Consider the following 18,161-nt stretch of genomic DNA (forward strand, 5'->3'; position numbering starts at 1 on the left):
TCTCTGTAGTCACTAACACAGACAGGCTGACAGACAACTCATCTACTGCTCGTCCTGTCTGAGTATCTGACAAGAGGACTCTTTGTGTGAGCATGTGTGTGTATGTGTGTGTGTGTGTGTGTGTGTGTGTGTGTGTGTGTGTGCATTTATGGGTGTATGTGTGGCATCGAGCAGCAATATCAGCTCCAATCTGTGGTTCATTTCTCCCCCATCTCACCCAATCGACATTCACACCTGATCCTCACAGCGTCTATTCTCTTTCTTTTCTGCCTTTTTTTTCTTTCTTTCTTTTTCTTTCTTTATTTTCTCTCTCTCTTTCTTTCTTCCTCAGTACTTACTGGGTACTCCAGAGACTAGTCTGAGGGGTCTGAGTACTCTGAATGCCCTCAGAGCCTTGACATCGAAGCCCGCCGCCTTCCCTCCAATAGGAGTGCCCCCGTCCCCCTTGGTGGCCTGCTCCAGGATGGCGCTGAATAACCTGCAAGACAGAAAGTAATGACTTCAATAACCATCATCGTCAGGTTGACATCCCCATTTCCACATACTAGAGAATATCTGAGAGAGAGGAAAACAATAAAAGAGATACAGACATACAGGGATATTGTACGACAGAGTGATGGATATCTGCGGTTTGTCGTCTTTATGGCCTTATTTCCCGTTCCCCTCCGTTGCCACTGACTGCTGTCAATACTAAACTGAACCATCTACATCTTCTTTATCATAATATATAACACGGCGATGTAAATTTAGACATCAACCTAGTTGAACATTTTTAAAAAGCAAAAGGGAATGATGAGGACATCTGCGCTGTTTTCACAATCAAATGTGCTTTTTGGAGGAAAAACACAACAGTAGAAAAATTAAACAGCTTAATTAGTTAGCTCTCCAACACAACAATAGAGAGCGTTTCATCTGTTCCCTCTGTCTTTCGCAGATAAGGAAATGTGAGACACTCGGCTTTAATGATTTGACAGTCGGCTCAGCAGAACACTGTGCATGTCTGGACTGAAGAGAGGTGTCTCCAAAAAATGTGAGTGTGTGTGCTCACAGCGCTGTCAGATTGAATAAAACACACATTTACATTTTTGCCATGTGATGTCACACAACCTTCCCTGTCTCTCCACTGTAATGGATTTGGTACTTAAAGCATGTAGGAATTAGTGCTGCACGATATACCGATACTAGAAAGGTATCGCAATACCCTGATATTAAAAACGGTACGATACTCCACTTCATTACTACCGATACTTAAACACGTTTTAGAGGATGGAATTAGGATTGTGATCCCGCGGGAGCAGGCAGTCATAACTTTGCTGGTGGTGGGAGCAAGCAGTCAAAAATAAAGTGTAGTGATAACCAGGAGGATGGAGTCAACAAATGAAGTTCAAGAGATGATTAAAGCAGGTCACGTACTGTTCGCTTCGCTGCACAGCTCCGCTCTATCAGCAGAACTCCCTTCAAAAAATAATGAAAATAACAGTGCAGCCCTAATTACCGATCAAATGTACCGCTAAAATTAGATTCACCGTCTTTTACTGAACATGTTCAAGCCTCTCCTGTAATTCGGCAAAAACACAATCCACTAAACAGCATGTGTTAAAGTATTATTTTGACGTGTGTCTCTGTAACGTGAAATGGATAGTGACTCCTCTCTCTCTTCACACCACTTCGACACAACACAGCGCTTTCTACAGTTACTGTGGTGTCCTCCTGATTCTAGCAGCTTTTCCCTCATCAACTTCTCCTAGAACTTCATCTGAATTTATTCCAATTTTGCGGATTTTTTCAGTAGTTTCTGCAGTACCACTCTCTGCCTGAACTGTTACCGACGCGCCGACGAGGGTGCTGTTTTACAAAAAAAAAAAGCCTTATTAAACACTTTTTAATAAGTGATATATATAAAATATACCATCAAAGGAATAACAAACGCAAGTATAGGGGACATCCGATTACTTCATACCCTGTACATTTTTTAATAATACATTTTAACATATTTTATTAATTAAATTCCATTCTATAAATCTATTATTCCATTACTTTTTTCCTGATGTTTTAGGTTTTTTGCCGTGGCATTGTTTCAGTATCGGAATCGAGATATTTAGGCAGGGTATCGTATCAAAGTCATGATTTTGGTATCGTACCAACACTAGCAGAAATGCATAGTAGTGTAAATGATCCTCCTCTATAAAAGAGCTAAATGTGTTTTTACGCTGTTGCATCTTGTTGGCTATTAACTTCTATGAAATTATTTATTCTTTGGGTATGAGCTTGAATATATGTACACCATATGGCCAAAAGTATGTCGAGACTTCTGCCCACATGCATTTGTGTCTGGTCCAGGGTTGTTTTTCAGTATAATTATAATCTTCAATAAAAATGTTCTTATGCCGTCGCCTTTTGTCGGCTATTATCCCCAATGAAAATTATTTACAGACGTCTCTCTGGATGTCTTGAATTTATGTACGTCCAGCTGAGCTTATCACTCTCTCTCCTCTCTCTGTCTCTCGGAGATCCTTTAGAAATCACCATACAATAACCATTTTTTACAGCTAGCGCGGCTCAAAGGCCAGTCAGCGGCGCGTTAGTCATGGAGAATTATCAATTAGCACAGATGAAATGGCCACTTGAAAAGACCTCTCCAAAACATATCGCCCTCTCTCTCTCTCTCTCTCTCTCGGCCTCTATTTCGCACCACCTCCCTCTCAGTTTGAGTCTCCCTCTCTCTGCTTTGAAACGGAGTATGAAAAGCACGTCGAGGATCCACAGTTTTGCACCACCAGCATTTCGCCCAGCATGTTTTGCCGTGGTGGAGTGTTAAATGATAATTAGAGCCTTTGAGTGTAGCACCACATAACGGCTTGTGTACATCCACAGCTAAAGATAGCAGAAGCTGTGTGTGCATTCATAAAGATAACAGGGGTTGCATGGTTTCATAGTAGTCAACACACCACAATACTGCTGAATTAATTTTTGAATCATTGTGAATTCACAACAGACCTGCAACTAATTAGGTTCATTATCAATTAATCTATTGTTTTTTTTAATAATCTATTTCTAGTGTCATTATGTGGTGGAAATGTTCCCATAGCCCAGGGTGATGTCTTTAAATTGCTTCTTTTTGTCTGACCAAATACAAAGTCTAAAGATATTTCATTTAAAATGATAGAAAGCACACAAATGCAGGAAATCCTCAGACTTGAGAGGCTGGAACCAGTTAAACCAGTAAGTTTTGTTTGATAAATTACTTTACATTATTGATTATTTTTTTGTCAATTGACTAATGACTTAATCAACTGAATATTTTTTATAATTTGTAATACTTTCTATGCCAAATTTTTGCTAAGGCTGCATAATTAATACATTTTTTTATCAAAAATGCAACATAGCCTAATGCAATTTTCAAATCGCAGGAGGTGCAATACTTGTTAAAGGCGAAATATGTGACAAAATAACATTTAAAATGAAATATTGTCGTGCTGCAGACGTCTCTATAGTTGTTACACCGTTAGGAATAATGATGTAAAAATCATCCTTCCCTTTAATATTGCAAATCATATCGCAATATAGAATAGAATAAATTTGTCCATAATTTCATTCGTCCTATTTTGACGCTTTTAATCGCATGTTTCTTGTGTAAATTGTCTTAACATTGTATTGTGATTGTTTTACCCTTTATGTTAAGCACCTTAAGATTTCGCTGTATTTTAAAGTGTGCTATATAAATTAAATTATTATTATTATTATTATTATTATTATTATTATTATTATTATTATTATTATTATTATCATTATTATTATTTTTATTATTATTATTATTATTATATCAGTCGAAATAATTGCAATTAGATCTTTTTTCAAAATCATTCAGTTCTTATTTTAACTCTCTTTACTGTCTTTTTTGTGATGATCCTACAGCTATTTGTACTGTCAGTACTTAAAAAGTAGAACCACGATACAGGCTGTAAGAAGAGATGAGAGGACTGAAAATAGCACAAGTAGGAAGAGGAGAATAATACGTGTGAGAGTAACGAGGAGACAGAGAGGTGAAGAAGGAAAGCTACTGTATGTAAAGCAGAGACTAAAAGAGAGTCCATATAGTACCTATTCATATTGTACACGCACACACGCGCACACACACAGCCTGTTAGCTCACTGAACCCTCACTAATAAACTCTTAGATACGTGTCAGTAAGACTGTAGGCTCTGGTGTATCTGTGTGTGTGTGTGCAAGTGTACATGTGTGCGTCCATGTGTGTGTGAGAGAGTGTGTGTGCCTCCAAGGCTGCTCAACACCAGGTACAAGCTCTTTCACCCATATGGTGAACACTCCAGAGGGAGCGAACTCTGTCACTTCTCATCTACGCACACACACACACACACACACACACACACACACACACACATACACACACTGGCTGGCAGTTCGGCACATACAGGCACAAAGACAATCAGTCATTCATGCACACACACACGGATACAGTGCTGCTGTCACAGCTGAACATTTCCTGGATCTGTGTGTCCTCTTCGAGTGTGTGAAACGGAGGGAGTGTGTGTGTGTGTGTGTGTGTATTCGTGTTTCACGACTTTACTAATAGATTTTTTTTTCTCCGTTCTGTGTCATTTCCATGACAAGCTGTTATATCTAAATGACAAAATAGGTCAAAGTCAGCGCCTTCCGAAAAATGACAATTGAAGCTTTCCAGAAAAACATCTTGTATGAGTGTTTTCTAGTCGGCTAGGAAATGGAAAGGTTCAGACAAGTAAAACTGCTTGAATTAGGTTCGGGGAAAGTTTGTTTCTACATATATAAATATATATATATATATATGGCAATATTTGGGTTTTAAAGGGAACCATAACGTTAATGAGGCAATCGCCGTGCGGAGGACGGAGCGGTCACAGCCGGTATGTGCGGCGCCAGATGGAAACCTGCGGCCCCCGCAGTGAAAGCTGGACCGGAGAGGCCAGACACACAGCCATCCAACGTTAAAGATCAAAGTAAGCGCTCTGCAGATATTGAGCATCATCTTTTCTTGGAAAAATATCCGGCGTAATCGGTAACACCAGTGTTGTCACAAATTTATTAATCTGTAGGAAAATGTCCTCACTGTCACATCCCTTTGCCTAAGCTTTTATGTGTCCAAGTCAAAGGTTTAAAGACAATGTGGTCACTTCAGAAGAATAAGTATGCCTATTTTGGCAATGTGAAAGATAAAAAAAAGACAGTACAAGGTTTTATATTATGACAAAGGAATATTTTAAAAACCCTGGGTGAAGTCTAGAGAAGCCATTCAGATTTAATCTCCCAAAACAGCAAGCACCAGCCCTCCCTAAAGTGTCCTTGAGCAAGAACACTAGCTCTAACACTGAACCCTGCCAATTCCGGAGCTGCAAGCAGGTATCTGACCTTTTGACCTCACTTTGGCAGGGCTGTGAGGTAGAAGACAATTTCCCTCGCAGGGGATCGATACAGTATCACTGCACATTAAATTATGCTGCGTCACAATAAAACCCATAATTGAAATAGAGACAGAAAGAGACAGAGAGAGGCAGACAGAGAGGCTAGATAACACCATAAGAGTGGTAAAGGTTGTGTTTATGCCAGGGGCACTGGCACCATGATGCCAGCCGATGGGGTGGTTGGCTTCACCCCAAAGACACACTGTGTGTGTGTATGTGTGTGTGTGTGTGTGTGTGTGTGTCTTTGGGGTGAAGCCAACCATGCTCAGTTAGTGATGGCTAATGTGAGTGAACACTTGACTGGCGATGAACAAGACTCACTGAGTGTGTGTGTGTGTTGGTGCATTCACAGAGCCTTCCTTCAGGCTGCAGGGTGCTTTCTTGCGATCTCTCTCGCTCTCTCTCTCTCTTTCTAGCACACACACACACACACACACACACGGTCAATTAGACCATTTTTATGGCATTAATGCAACTGTCAGGTCCGCTGGCTATTGTGCCATTACCCCTACACAACACTGTGCACAAAGCACAGCTGGCAGGCAGGGCACACACACACACACACACACACACACACACACACACACACACACACACACACACACACACACACACACACACGCACGCACACAGGCACAGAGGGTTTAGCAGATGGGCTATGTTGCTGAGTTGCAGATAAAGAAAAACAGAGCAAAGCTTTGCTATCAGCATCTAACAAGCTAATCAGTTTAGGCCTTCACCAATACACTGTAGGCCAAAGTTTACTGCGGCTTTAATACGGATTCACTGTGAAGGAAGATTGTTTGATGGCGATACTTTGTTGTGTATTGTAGTATTTTGATATTAATACCACACGATCAAAACCACATCTTTCCTCTGTCTCTCTCCAAAGAGATCCTCCATCCTCTAATCTGTTGAATTACTAGTAAAAGGTACAATTTTAAAGGTTAAGAGAGAAAAAATGAAACTGTTTTCATAGCGAATAAATGTAAGCAAAGAGAAGAGTAATTGTTCTTTGTCTTTACTACAGCAACCAAAGGTGTTGATGGGAAATATGGTCTTAATTTTGAAAGACATTCGTACTATGAGTACCTCTGGCATTACTCAGAGGCTGCCAATGGTCTTGGCTGTAGTTTCATTTTGTTGACAGTAATTGTACCAAGGTACTATGATTAATTTGCCAATGATGTGCTGATGTTTGAAAATGTGTCAGGTAGTGCTTTTACAAACCCTGGAAACAGACTTGTGACGTACAATTATACCAGACTTGCTATGTTTGATTCACTTAAGAGCAGCAGCGGTTGCGTTAGACTTTCTCGTTGTTCGTCATTTTGACAGACGGGGTTGCAAAAATTCCGTCATAATCTATCATTGCCGTCATTTTTGTATTTTTCATTTTTAATGATAATGAGACATAAGCCTATTTGAAGTTGGAGTCAGTGATTCTAATTCAATACACTGTCAAATTCAGCGAATATCTCCTCACAGTCTGTCAGCATCTGTCCGTTCTGTGCGTGTGCACAATTGATACTTTTTGACCGGAGTGAAAAATGTTGTTTTTGAAAGGCTAAACGCCAACAAATGTGGATTGAAGCAGAGTATTTCATGAGATGAATTTTGAAAGTGATTACAGCGCGCTCAGCCCGCTGTGTGTGTGTGTTTTCTAATTATTAATTTAGAGAACAAGCTTATAGATTTCAAATGCATTCATAAGGGCATGGAGAGATAACAGAGACACGACACCGACCGTGCGGTCACTTTTCATGTCAACACACACATGAATGATTTTTTCCCCCGTAGTCTTTGTCTCGGACAGACGGCTCCTTCTGCACCAGCGGCTCAGCTGCACCTCTACGGGTCACAGACGCGCTCCGAGGCCTTCTCCAGTCCATCAAAATGACGGACGGCCTTCAGATTTCTCCGTCAATGTCGGAAAATATTCAGTTAACGCTACCTCTGCTTAAGAGTAACATTAAAAAAAACAACCTTTCACAGCTTTTATAATTTCTGTGCGTCTCTGTCCACTCACCCCACGACCACGATGATGAAATCGAGCAGATTCCAGCCGTTCCTCAGGTAAGCGTTGGGGTGGAAGAGCAGGCCGTAGGCTATTACCTTCAAGAAAGCCTCCACCGTGAAAATGATGAGGAACAGATACTCCACGCGCTCCTGTAGGGACACACAGACAAGACACTTCAATACATTTATCTGAGCAGCAGCACTGCAGAGAACGAGCATTTAGAGACAGATAAAAAGACAGTAGATGAAACAGAGCTTAGAGAAAGACCGCTGGTCGTAAAGTTTGCGGTAAGATGAGATTCACATGTGAATAAACACTATGAACGGGAAGCCATATATCGAGACACACATATCAAATCAAAAGAACACCAAAACATCCAACTGGCCAATACAAAGCACTAAGATAAACACACATTCATTCATAATCATGACATATATTTATGCCCGTGTCAACACTAAAGAACCTGCAGGAACACCAACAGTGCTGGCTGCTTGCTCCTCTGAGTTTATCAGCCAGAACAAGACGTTCTGTTCCTGTTTATGTGGCGTCTGGTGTGTGTGTGTGTGTGTTTGATTATTTATGTGTGAACATGTATTTGTCTAACTTGTAATCGTGTACACAATCAAAGCGTTTGGATTATTCAATCAAAGCGGCTCTCTTCCTGTCCTAAGAGGCTACTATCTGAAGACAGGAATGCATGCGTGTGTGCATGTATACACAAGTGCACACACACACACACACACAAGCAACTCTTCTACTACAGAGATCCTCAGAGATTGTTGTCATAGCGATGACCCCTGCCTAAGGGGGTCCTGGGAAATGTCCTGAAATGGCCTTGAGACAGAGAGAGGAATTATGTAACTTTCTGACCATCAAACAATTCATCATCCACCTAATCATCCACCCAATCAAGGCAATGGTGCAAAACTATTAAAGCTCCTGTGTTAACAAAACAGGAAATATTCTATATTCAGAAATATTCGCTCCTCTCCTCTCTCTCTCTCTAATCCCTCTGAGGTACGTCATTTTTTTTTTTTTAAATATAAAAATATATTTAGCGCCATCCATCAATCTATCCATCCATCTCAGTCCCTGCTCCTCCTCCTGTTCCCACTGTTTTCCCATGGACGTTCACTCACAGAGGGCCAGAGGTTTGGGACAGAAGGCCAGCCAGGTCTCTCCAGACTGCAAACAAACCCCATCCCTGGGAAGAACCAGCTGAACCTGAAGGGAGCTTCTTTATGTGTCCAACTTGACCAAAATAGCTTCACAAGCTGATAGTTAGCAAAGGGTCACCGCAAAACAATGCAATAATAGTCTTATTCAGGCACCCTATTTTTCCCCTGATAACGCTATACGTTGTGAACAACAAATCTGTGTTGAAATCTGTGCCGCTTACTGGTGTTGCGGCAAAATCTGTGACCGCAGAGAGCCAGCAACACATGAGGTCACCATTTCTAAAAGGCTGTTGTCAGAAAATGTGACCCCACTGTACCTGTGTAATAAATGAGGCAAATACGTGACGGAAAACACACAAACATAAATTGTTAAAAAACATAAATGTATTTTAATATTTTTTTACTTTAAGGATATATTCACAAAAACTCTAAAAGAAAAGCAGTGGGGGTCACATTTTCTGACGACAGCCATCATAAATGTTGACCTGTGTGTTGCTGGCGGGAGGTGCCATTGATTACGTTATGATGCATTCAAGCTCTATTCAGTAAAACTGAGTATAGGCTAAAGGTAAATTATAACTCTATCATGATGAGTTCAAATGTAACCTTGTAAAATGTCGTTTTTGGCAAAAAACTTGAATAAATACAGTTGTTTGAAGGAGATGTTTTCACAGCAATGGTATCGAGAATCGTGGAATTTCACTGGTATTGGAATTGACGAATAAATTTCAGGTATTGTGACATCCCTATGTGCAAGAATAAAATGGAAAACAGAATATTCTTTATATTCTAAAATATTTATATATATTAAAAAAAACTTTACTTGGTGTATTTAGCCTTTATTATATTTTTAAGATACCAGCTGCTAAATATGGAGTTGAGTTTATTCAAATGATCCCTCTTTACCAGCCAGTAAAAAAGTGCTGTTAAAGTTAAAAGACCATGTTAGTGTTGGATACGCTCATGTATACAGCATTAAGATTTGCTGTTAAGGCCGATGTGAGTCTAAAGTGGGTCCAGCTAAACAAACAGCTCTCCCAGCATGGAGAATGTCAAACTACCATTCGGCCACTTGCATACACACATATATCTAAACCATGGGAATCACTCTTCTACTGTATGTAGCCACCGTTTGGACATGACAGCTGCGGTTTCACCGTCACATCTGTAACTTTGTAAGAAACTAAAGGTTAGAGAGGTGTTTATTTAAGTTTCAGAGTGCAGTCTTTCTCAGCAGCTGACACCGCATTACAACTGCTAGACATTTGATAAAAGAATCATGCTTTTTGATTTTTTTGTGTTCTTAATGATGTGATTATCATACACACTGCGATTTGGGAAGTGTTTTTCCCACACTTAGAAATGCTCGAGAAAGCTTGACGGCGGAGGGGGAATGACATGAATTATAATACGGAGGATTTGCACAGTTTGAAAGACAGACAACTTGAAAGGCGAGTTGATTTTTAGGCCAGGGGATTCTGCACCTGAATGGGCTGCTCAGAGAGCCGTCTTGAAACTTGTTTTGCTTCTCGTCTCTGTCGCTCTAACCTCCTCTCATTTCAAATTCAAGTCCATCTAGCACGCTTTAGTATCCAGCTTAAAGATAAAGATCAAGATTTTCACATTAAATACCTGTCTTCTTTTTCTATCTGTGTGTGTGTGTGTGTCAGTTTCAGAGCCTGGAGAATTGATTTTTTTTTATATGCATCATTCGTACTAAAAACCCTCCACCACACAGTGAGTATTAGCAGTCTATGCGGAAGTAATTAATCCCAAAAACTGCACACACACATGCACACTTATCCTCCCTCTCAAATACACAAAAGCTCTCCATCACTCTTTCAAAACACACACACATACACCCGGGCTGTGTATCTGCCGGTGACAGGCAGACAGTGCGGCGCTCAGAAGAATAAAAACAGAGAAAAACATCTGGTAGGAACAGCTCAGCCTGACACACACACACACACACACACACATACACTTCTCAGCCTCCTTTTCCTTCCTCCGTTCATACAGACCCATAAAGGGCAAAATCCATAAGGGGCACGACTAATCTGGTTAGTGGCTGGAAAGAAATGAGAGAGAAAAGATGAGAGACTGAAGGGAGAAGAGAGAGAGGAAGAGAGGCAGACTAAAGAGACAGAAGAAGGCAGACAGAATGACAGAAAGGTGAGTATGTGGGAGCAATAATTCAGTTAGCTGTGATAGGTCAACCAAACCGCCTATCCATCAGCTAGGCCAATCAGATTACGGTATCGACATTCTACCATACAGCGGACAATGTTTCCATTCGCCGTGACCTTCTGTGTATGTGTGTGTGCGCTGCAAGACAGGATTAGCCATTAAGCTGTTTTTGAAAAAACCCACGGACACATCGTAGTCTGGTGTGTGTGTGTGTGTGTGTGTGTGTGTGTGTGTGTGTGTGTATGTTCCTTTCATGCAGCTTTCAATAGAAAATCAAGAAGAACACAAAACAGCAGGAGTACCGTAAAGACATAGACGTCTTGCTCATGTCCACAGCACATGTAACGGTGGACAAAAACACCAAATGATTTAAAAACCTGCCAAGCAAAAATATTCAATTCACGCACTTCAAATTCCAAAATCTTGTCATGCTGCACATTTGAACTCCTCACAGCCGTGTAAACAGCAGGAAGCCACACTACAATCTGACTTTTGTTTTTTCCTGCTTAGACAGGAAACATTTCTGTACAACTATACAGTAACACACTAACAACATCCGGTGATGATTTATTCAGATGCAGCAACCACAGTGAGACTCAGTACAAGGGTCTGGAGATGTTGCACATTGCTAGTGTGTGCGTCCTATTAGCAGGCTAATGATGCAACTGTGGTGAAGGAGACACATTTAGTACAGTAACTGCAGAACACACGCACAGGAAAGCTGGTTTATTACAACTTATTTTTTGTACCTTTTGCCATTATTTCTACGTGGAATAAGTACATCATGGCAACATAAAGCTAAAAAGAAGTCAGACAGGGCTACAAGTACAAGCACTCAGACAACAAACTCCAAGGTTAACTTATTTGGAGGAGAGAATGAAGTACTCTTCCTGTTCAACAAAGGATTGTTATGATTATTATGAACAAATTAGGGCTGTCAAAATTGGCCAAAAATGACATTTAAATATTGAAACACAGGTTCGAACTTTTCGAATATCTAGCGTCCAGCTGATAGGTACGTGTTCTGTTCACATGACGTAACGTAACGTTTACTCTCTCTGAGTCCTCGTTCAGCTTGACCCAATGTTACATTTCACTTTAAATGAATGAAAGTAACGGTGCGTGACTCCCGTCATATGGTGCATTCAGTGCACGCGAGGCAGATAGCCGTGGTACTGCTCCTTTTTTAATGTTTTTTCCCACAATCGAATATTCAATTTCATACTCGAATATCTGTCTTTTTGTACTATTCAAATATATATTCAAATATAGAATATTCGTTGACAGCCCTAGAAAAAAACAAGTGGTTTTAATATGCTGCCTTGACTGTTTATAATCTGTCTATTTATCTATTCTGAATGTTGGTGTTTCTAGGTGTTATAGGTCATCGGGCAGTGAGTCTCGCAAGAGTTTTTGCATGTATTTTTGCAGGTTACCTTCAAGACACAACTCCTTTCCTTTGGTAAAGGATGGTCTAGCGTACCCTAAGCTAAAGGAGATGGTAAAGAAAGCATTGAAGCACCTTTCATTTAGCATTTAGAGAATTGGACCACCTCCTATCATGGCTGCCACTTAAAGATACTTGTGGGTCATTTCACTCAGTTACTAACTCAACAACACCAGAGACGGATCTATTAGATGCACGGACGACTCCTCTTTTGACGTGTAGTAAAAGTTAGGAGTCTTCACTTAAACTCTTTCTTCTTCTGCCTCGCCAACTTTTAACTCCTTCTCCCCCCAATTGTCTCTCTCTCTCTTTCGCGTCCCTTACTTCTACATCTTCACCTCCTTTCTTTCTTCCCCTCATCTCTCCTTCTCTTCCTCTGTGGGTGCCAACCAGAAGTTACCATAGAGACCAAGATGGGTTCCGACGTTACCATGGAAACTGTGGGCTGCAGCAGCAGACTCCCTCTCCCTCTCTCTCACACACACACGCACACACGCACACACACACACACACACACACACACACACACACACACACACACACACACACATACACACACACACACACACACACACACACACACACACACAAACGGATGACACTGATCAGTATTGTACCAAGAATATCCACAGCACATAGTCCTAATTACTACTCTTCTGTCAGCATCCAGACTTCCTATTGTGTGTCTGTGTGCGCACGTGTGTACCAATGTGTTGTTTGTGTGTGTGTGTGTGTACACAACAGTGTGTGCTCTTGTATGTGTGTGTGAAATAGTGTGTTTGTGCCTGACTGCTCCGGTGATCCATGTCATATACTTACTTACCACTTGCCACCAGTTGATAGTACTTAACGGACTCTTATATATATGAAACTTTAGTGTGTCATTCTGTCACTCCACAGGCCTAATAAAACTTTCATTGCCATCTACAACAACATGCCACGCTGTTTACGATACCAGACACACAGTATAATGCTGTACCTGGTCTATAAAACATACAGTATGCAGTAACCATCCTACAGCTTCAGTGAGTGTTATAGTATCTTCTTTAGTTCCCTGAATTGATCTGTTTCAGTCTCAAAGTGCAAATATGATGGGAATGAGACAGATTTAAGAGCTTTTTTACAAACTTTGTGACAAGTGAAATGTACAGTAAATTAGTGTTACTTGTGTCACCTATTTTTTTAAATTTAGTCTTAGTCCTGTGTCAGATGTTCTTGTTAGTTTTTATCATATTTAGTCGACCTCATCTTGTTTTTTCTGGGCATTTTAAACTATTTTAGTAAAGTTTTAGTCAATGAAAACTGTTGACATTTTAGTCCTTTTTAGTCATCAGATTATACTGAACATTTCAGTCAGTCAATGTACTGTAGTCTGTAGCCAAAATATCACCTCTTTTCTTTCTCCCAAGCCTTGTTGTCATTGTTAACTTTAACCTGAAGTCCTCCTGACTGGGCTTATTGTGTGCTGCCGGTGTAGTCCTGACTGGAAACGTTACGTTAAAAAAACCCTGTCTATAATATTGTGTCTCCTCTTTTTTCGTCAACAATACTGCATAATGATACATTAATGACGTCGGTGCCGTCTCGTCATCGCCTTGTATTACTCATGAGGGAAAAAAGGGTCATTGATGAACATCTTTAGCCATAGTTTTTGTTACCGCTGGAGTAGATGCAAAAGGGTAAACAATTCTTTATAATTGTGATCTATGTATTGTTTTCCTTTCGTTGAGGGTTTAATAGAATTTCGGGGTGAAGTTTTGGGTCAGCGAGCAGAAATTGCTCTGTATTTCTTTTATTGTTGTAATTGCTACGGCATGGAAATGAATAAAGACGTATAATCAAAGCTGACAATGCTCAAGAGAAACAGCTGCAGATTAATAATGTCATATTAGCTCTGGAGGTGAAATCCACAACGGTGAAAAACAGCAGCTCTTAGGTCACTGTCTCGGCACTTAGGACACATCTTCTAATGTAGGAGGGAGAGATGAATAAGCAACGCTCTTTATCACAACACCTACGACTGAGTTTCCTGTTGTGAAAAGGCTCTTAAAGCAGCTTTGATATCACCTTGGGTTGTGAAGCCTGATGCATTGTCAATCATCTCTCTCAGATGCCCTCTGCTCTGAGAGGAGGAAAAGGAAAAGCGTTTTCTTCTCTCTCTCTCTCCACTCACTCTCATTGCCTGGTGAAACAGGTCTCAAAGCATAAATAAAGCATGAATATACAGGAAGGAACGGGTACACTGTTTGCAGTTAAAAGCAAAAGTTAAATTTCGCTTTAAAATCCACCCAGAGGTCAACGGAACTCAAGATGCTCTGGTTGTACTGCTGACATAGGCCACGGGTGCTTATTATTTAACATGTCCTGCGTAAATAAAGGAAGACACAAGGCTAGAGGACAACTCCAGATCACGAAATTTAGAAATATTCTCTAGGATTTCTACTTTGGACTTGTCTTTTGTCTCGCCATTTGAGTCTCCTTGAATGATGATGCTGAAAGGCGACAAATCCAAACACGTCGGAAACATGCTACTAACATGCCAGCAGCACATGTTCAACATGAATCTCATTAACAGACCTCAGATCCAATCTGTGGGCCTCTGGACTAGGATTATGTTTGATTAAGGATTACACTTGTTCATGGTGTGTGTGTGTGTGTGTGTGTGTGAGAGATAGAAAGACAGATTGTATTATGTTCATCAGTAACCTCTGACCCTTGAAGGGAAGATAGATCACACACTCATTATAGCCTGTACTGTGTATTTTTGCGTCCAACACATCCACGTGCTGCACGTTTGCTGTGCCTCAATTGCTCACCAGCAAAAAAAGAGTTTCACTACTGTGTACGTGTTTTAGTGTGGCTGATGATCTTTTGTCAAAATGCTAGATTTTTCTGCATTAATGTGGACACTGCCTTATTAAATCCATTTATTTTCTACTTCTGTTTGTCTTTTGTTTCCTCCAGCATCCTGAATATAAAAGTTTACAGAAAGATAAAAACTTCTGTTTCCAGGCAACAGGCACTGTAGCTACCAGATGAGGGAAAGGAAGGAAGGAAGGAAAGGAAGAAAGAGGTTGACATATAGTACAGAAAGGCAATTTGAAGTGTATCTGTGTGCGTGTGACAAAAGCTCTGACCCACAGTCCGTCTGTTGCTGTTCAACATTACCTGTACTTTTGTCGGTGAGTCTGTGATGTCGTAAAAAATGGTTGACAAGTTTATTTATCTTTCCATGGCAATTTTTTTTAACAAATACAGACAGATGACACACTATTTCCTCTCATGCTGGTGCAGAAAACAAGTGCATGTAGGAGAAGACGTGACGTTAATGTGAAGCGATGCAAAGTGTTTGACTAGCTGGCCTTTTTCAGCATCAATGCATTGGCTTGATGTGTTAGGACCCAAAGACAAATGCAAGCAAAAAGCAAGACAGAAGGCTAATTTTGTTTGGCGACAGAACTTACAGCACCCTAATAGACTCGCAATGCAGATCAACAAATCTCATTGACAGACTGTCACATGCTAACTATACACACACACACACACACACACACACAGAAACGTGTCACACGACATGCTATCTGTGTCTTTATCTCACACAGAAACATGTCACATGTTATTTCTTCCTCCCTTCATCAATTTCTGTGACTTTCACACACACACACAGGGAACCTGTAATCTGTCCACCTCCAGGTTCTGGACAGCCTTCCTGTTAATAAACATCGTCTCTGCTGAAATGTAACAGACTGGGCTACCATCAAGCTTTTATTCTTCTAAATGAATAATTCATTCATCACTTTCTTTATCTGAATCTCCTTAATCTGTGCTAGGTTACGAGCTCTGATGCCTATTGGGGATGTTGCGATACCAGAAATGTAATAGTTGATACCAATACCAGTGAAATTCCACGATTGTCGATACCACGGTAAAAAACAAAGTGAAACAATAAATCCTATGTATTTCAACATCCGCTCCTTTATTACTGTTTGCATACTGTTTTCTATTAAGTTAAACAGGTAATAATTCCCTCTTTACTATCTATTTTATATTGCTGTGAAGGGGCACCGCTGCAGCTCACCTGGTAGAGCAAGCGCCTCATGTACCAAGGCTGAGTCCTTACTGCAATACTACTCTGTCTCTATCAATACAGGCATAAAAAAATCTCAAAAAGATCATCTTTATACTGCTGTGAAAACATCTCCTTCAAACAACTGGATTTATTCAAGTTTCTCGCCCAAAAACTACATTTTACAAGATTACATTTGAACACATCATAATGTTAGAATTAACCTTTGCCCGATAGTCATTTTGACTGAAAAGAGCCTGTAATGTAAATCAATGGCACCTCACGTGTTGAAATCGGCAAGACGAGAGCTAAAAGCTAACGTTAACTAGCTCTCGTTCTGCAGATTTCAACACCAATTTGTTGTTTGCAATGTAGCATTATCAGGGGACAAATAGGGTGCATCCCCTGGACGCATCGATAATGAGTTTACTGTGTCCCTAACACATTTTCTATTGTCCCCGGGACGCCGTTAGTTTCAAGCCCTGACGGCACATATGGCCAGTCCATCGCACTACACAAACAACTCCAGTCTCACATCCACAGAGCCAAGTTAAGAGTCAACCTGACCTATGCGTCCCTTCTGGACAAGAGGAGGACGCCCATATTGAAGATAAAATAAACATTTAGAATCGTCTGCAAATACAGGCTGAGGTGTAAAATACACAGGAGACAATATTTAGAGAGGAGTGGTGAACCAGAGAGAATAAGGAACTGAAAGAGAGAGTATAAGAAAGATATAGACAGAAGAGAAGGAGAGATAGAAACAGAGTAATTGGTCTAAAAATAATAGAACACAGGAGCATAAATCATCTCATACAGACAGTCAGTGTGTGTTAGTATAGTGAGTGTGTGCATTAATGTGTGTGTGTGCTAGTTGGTGTCTAAGGGGGAAGGTAGCTGGTACCCTTGAGAGAGGCGAAGGAGAGAGAGAGAAAGCAGGGAGATGGCAGGAAGAAAAAAGAAAGCAAAGAGAGGGGGAAATGAAGACGCCAAGGTGAAAGGGTAAAGAAATATCACTTTCTTCCTCTGTTTTCACTCATCCCTCCATCCCAGCTAACACTCACACACTCGCTCTTTCTTCTTCTTCTTCTTCTCCTCTCTCAAGAGTAAATGCTACCTCTTCAGTTCTGCATTCTGATGTGTGTGTGTGCGTGCTGACTTATCACGACTTCTCCTGCCTCACCGCGCAGGAAGACGGATGCTGGACGGGCCACCCCACACACACACACACACACACACACACATCACGCATTCCATCTATATGCACACTGCTCTTTCGCACACATACACACACACACTCATGCTAACACGTTTTTTTGCACATGCTGTCAGACACACAAGCGGGAGGTACAAATGAAGACAAAGTGAAGTGACACACAAACACACAGATCACTGTAGTGCATCAAGATCAGAGGGAGCCGCTCGCTAAACTGACAGGACAAGATAGATTACTATACTCTGTAACTCATTGCATGACTCATGGTACGGAGCGTGTGCGTGCCTGTGAGTCATGTAATAAGCCTCTTGAGTTGATCGTGCTGTTGGGAACTTATAAGGAAGAGAGAAAGACCGAAAGGTGGTATGGAATGACAAGAATATACAGCGGTATATTAATATAGTATGTTAAAAATAGCAATTATTCATCGGGTTGTTTATAAATGTCTTCCAATTATAGACAAATGCAGCAGCGTTAACTTCGCTGACGTTACTTGTTTTACCATGTCAGGCTAACGTTAGGCAGCTGAGAAGTGGCTCAGGTTCTTTCCCGTCTCCTAGGCATCTTTGTCAAAAAGTAACGTTACA

The 18,161-nt window shown here is 40.8% G+C and overlaps 1 protein-coding gene across 13 annotated transcripts in view; it reads right to left on the minus strand.

The window, feature by feature from the left end:
* The window catches only part of cacna1c (calcium channel, voltage-dependent, L type, alpha 1C subunit), a 245,436-nt gene that overhangs the window by 78,744 nt on the left and 148,531 nt on the right, over window positions 1-18,161 (minus strand). For all 13 annotated transcript variants that reach the window (XM_074626028.1, XM_074626030.1, XM_074626025.1 and 10 more), the window contains exons 4-5: window positions 7,490-7,629; window positions 339-478 (exon numbers count right to left, since the gene is read on the minus strand). In XM_074626028.1, the coding sequence (XP_074482129.1) occupies window positions 339-478; window positions 7,490-7,629 (280 nt within the window). The remainder of the gene's footprint in view (window positions 1-338; window positions 479-7,489; window positions 7,630-18,161) is intronic.

The sequence above is a fragment of the Sebastes fasciatus genome, chromosome 23 (assembly GCF_043250625.1).
Source record: "Sebastes fasciatus isolate fSebFas1 chromosome 23, fSebFas1.pri, whole genome shotgun sequence".
Lineage (NCBI taxonomy): Eukaryota > Metazoa > Chordata > Actinopteri > Perciformes > Sebastidae > Sebastes > Sebastes fasciatus.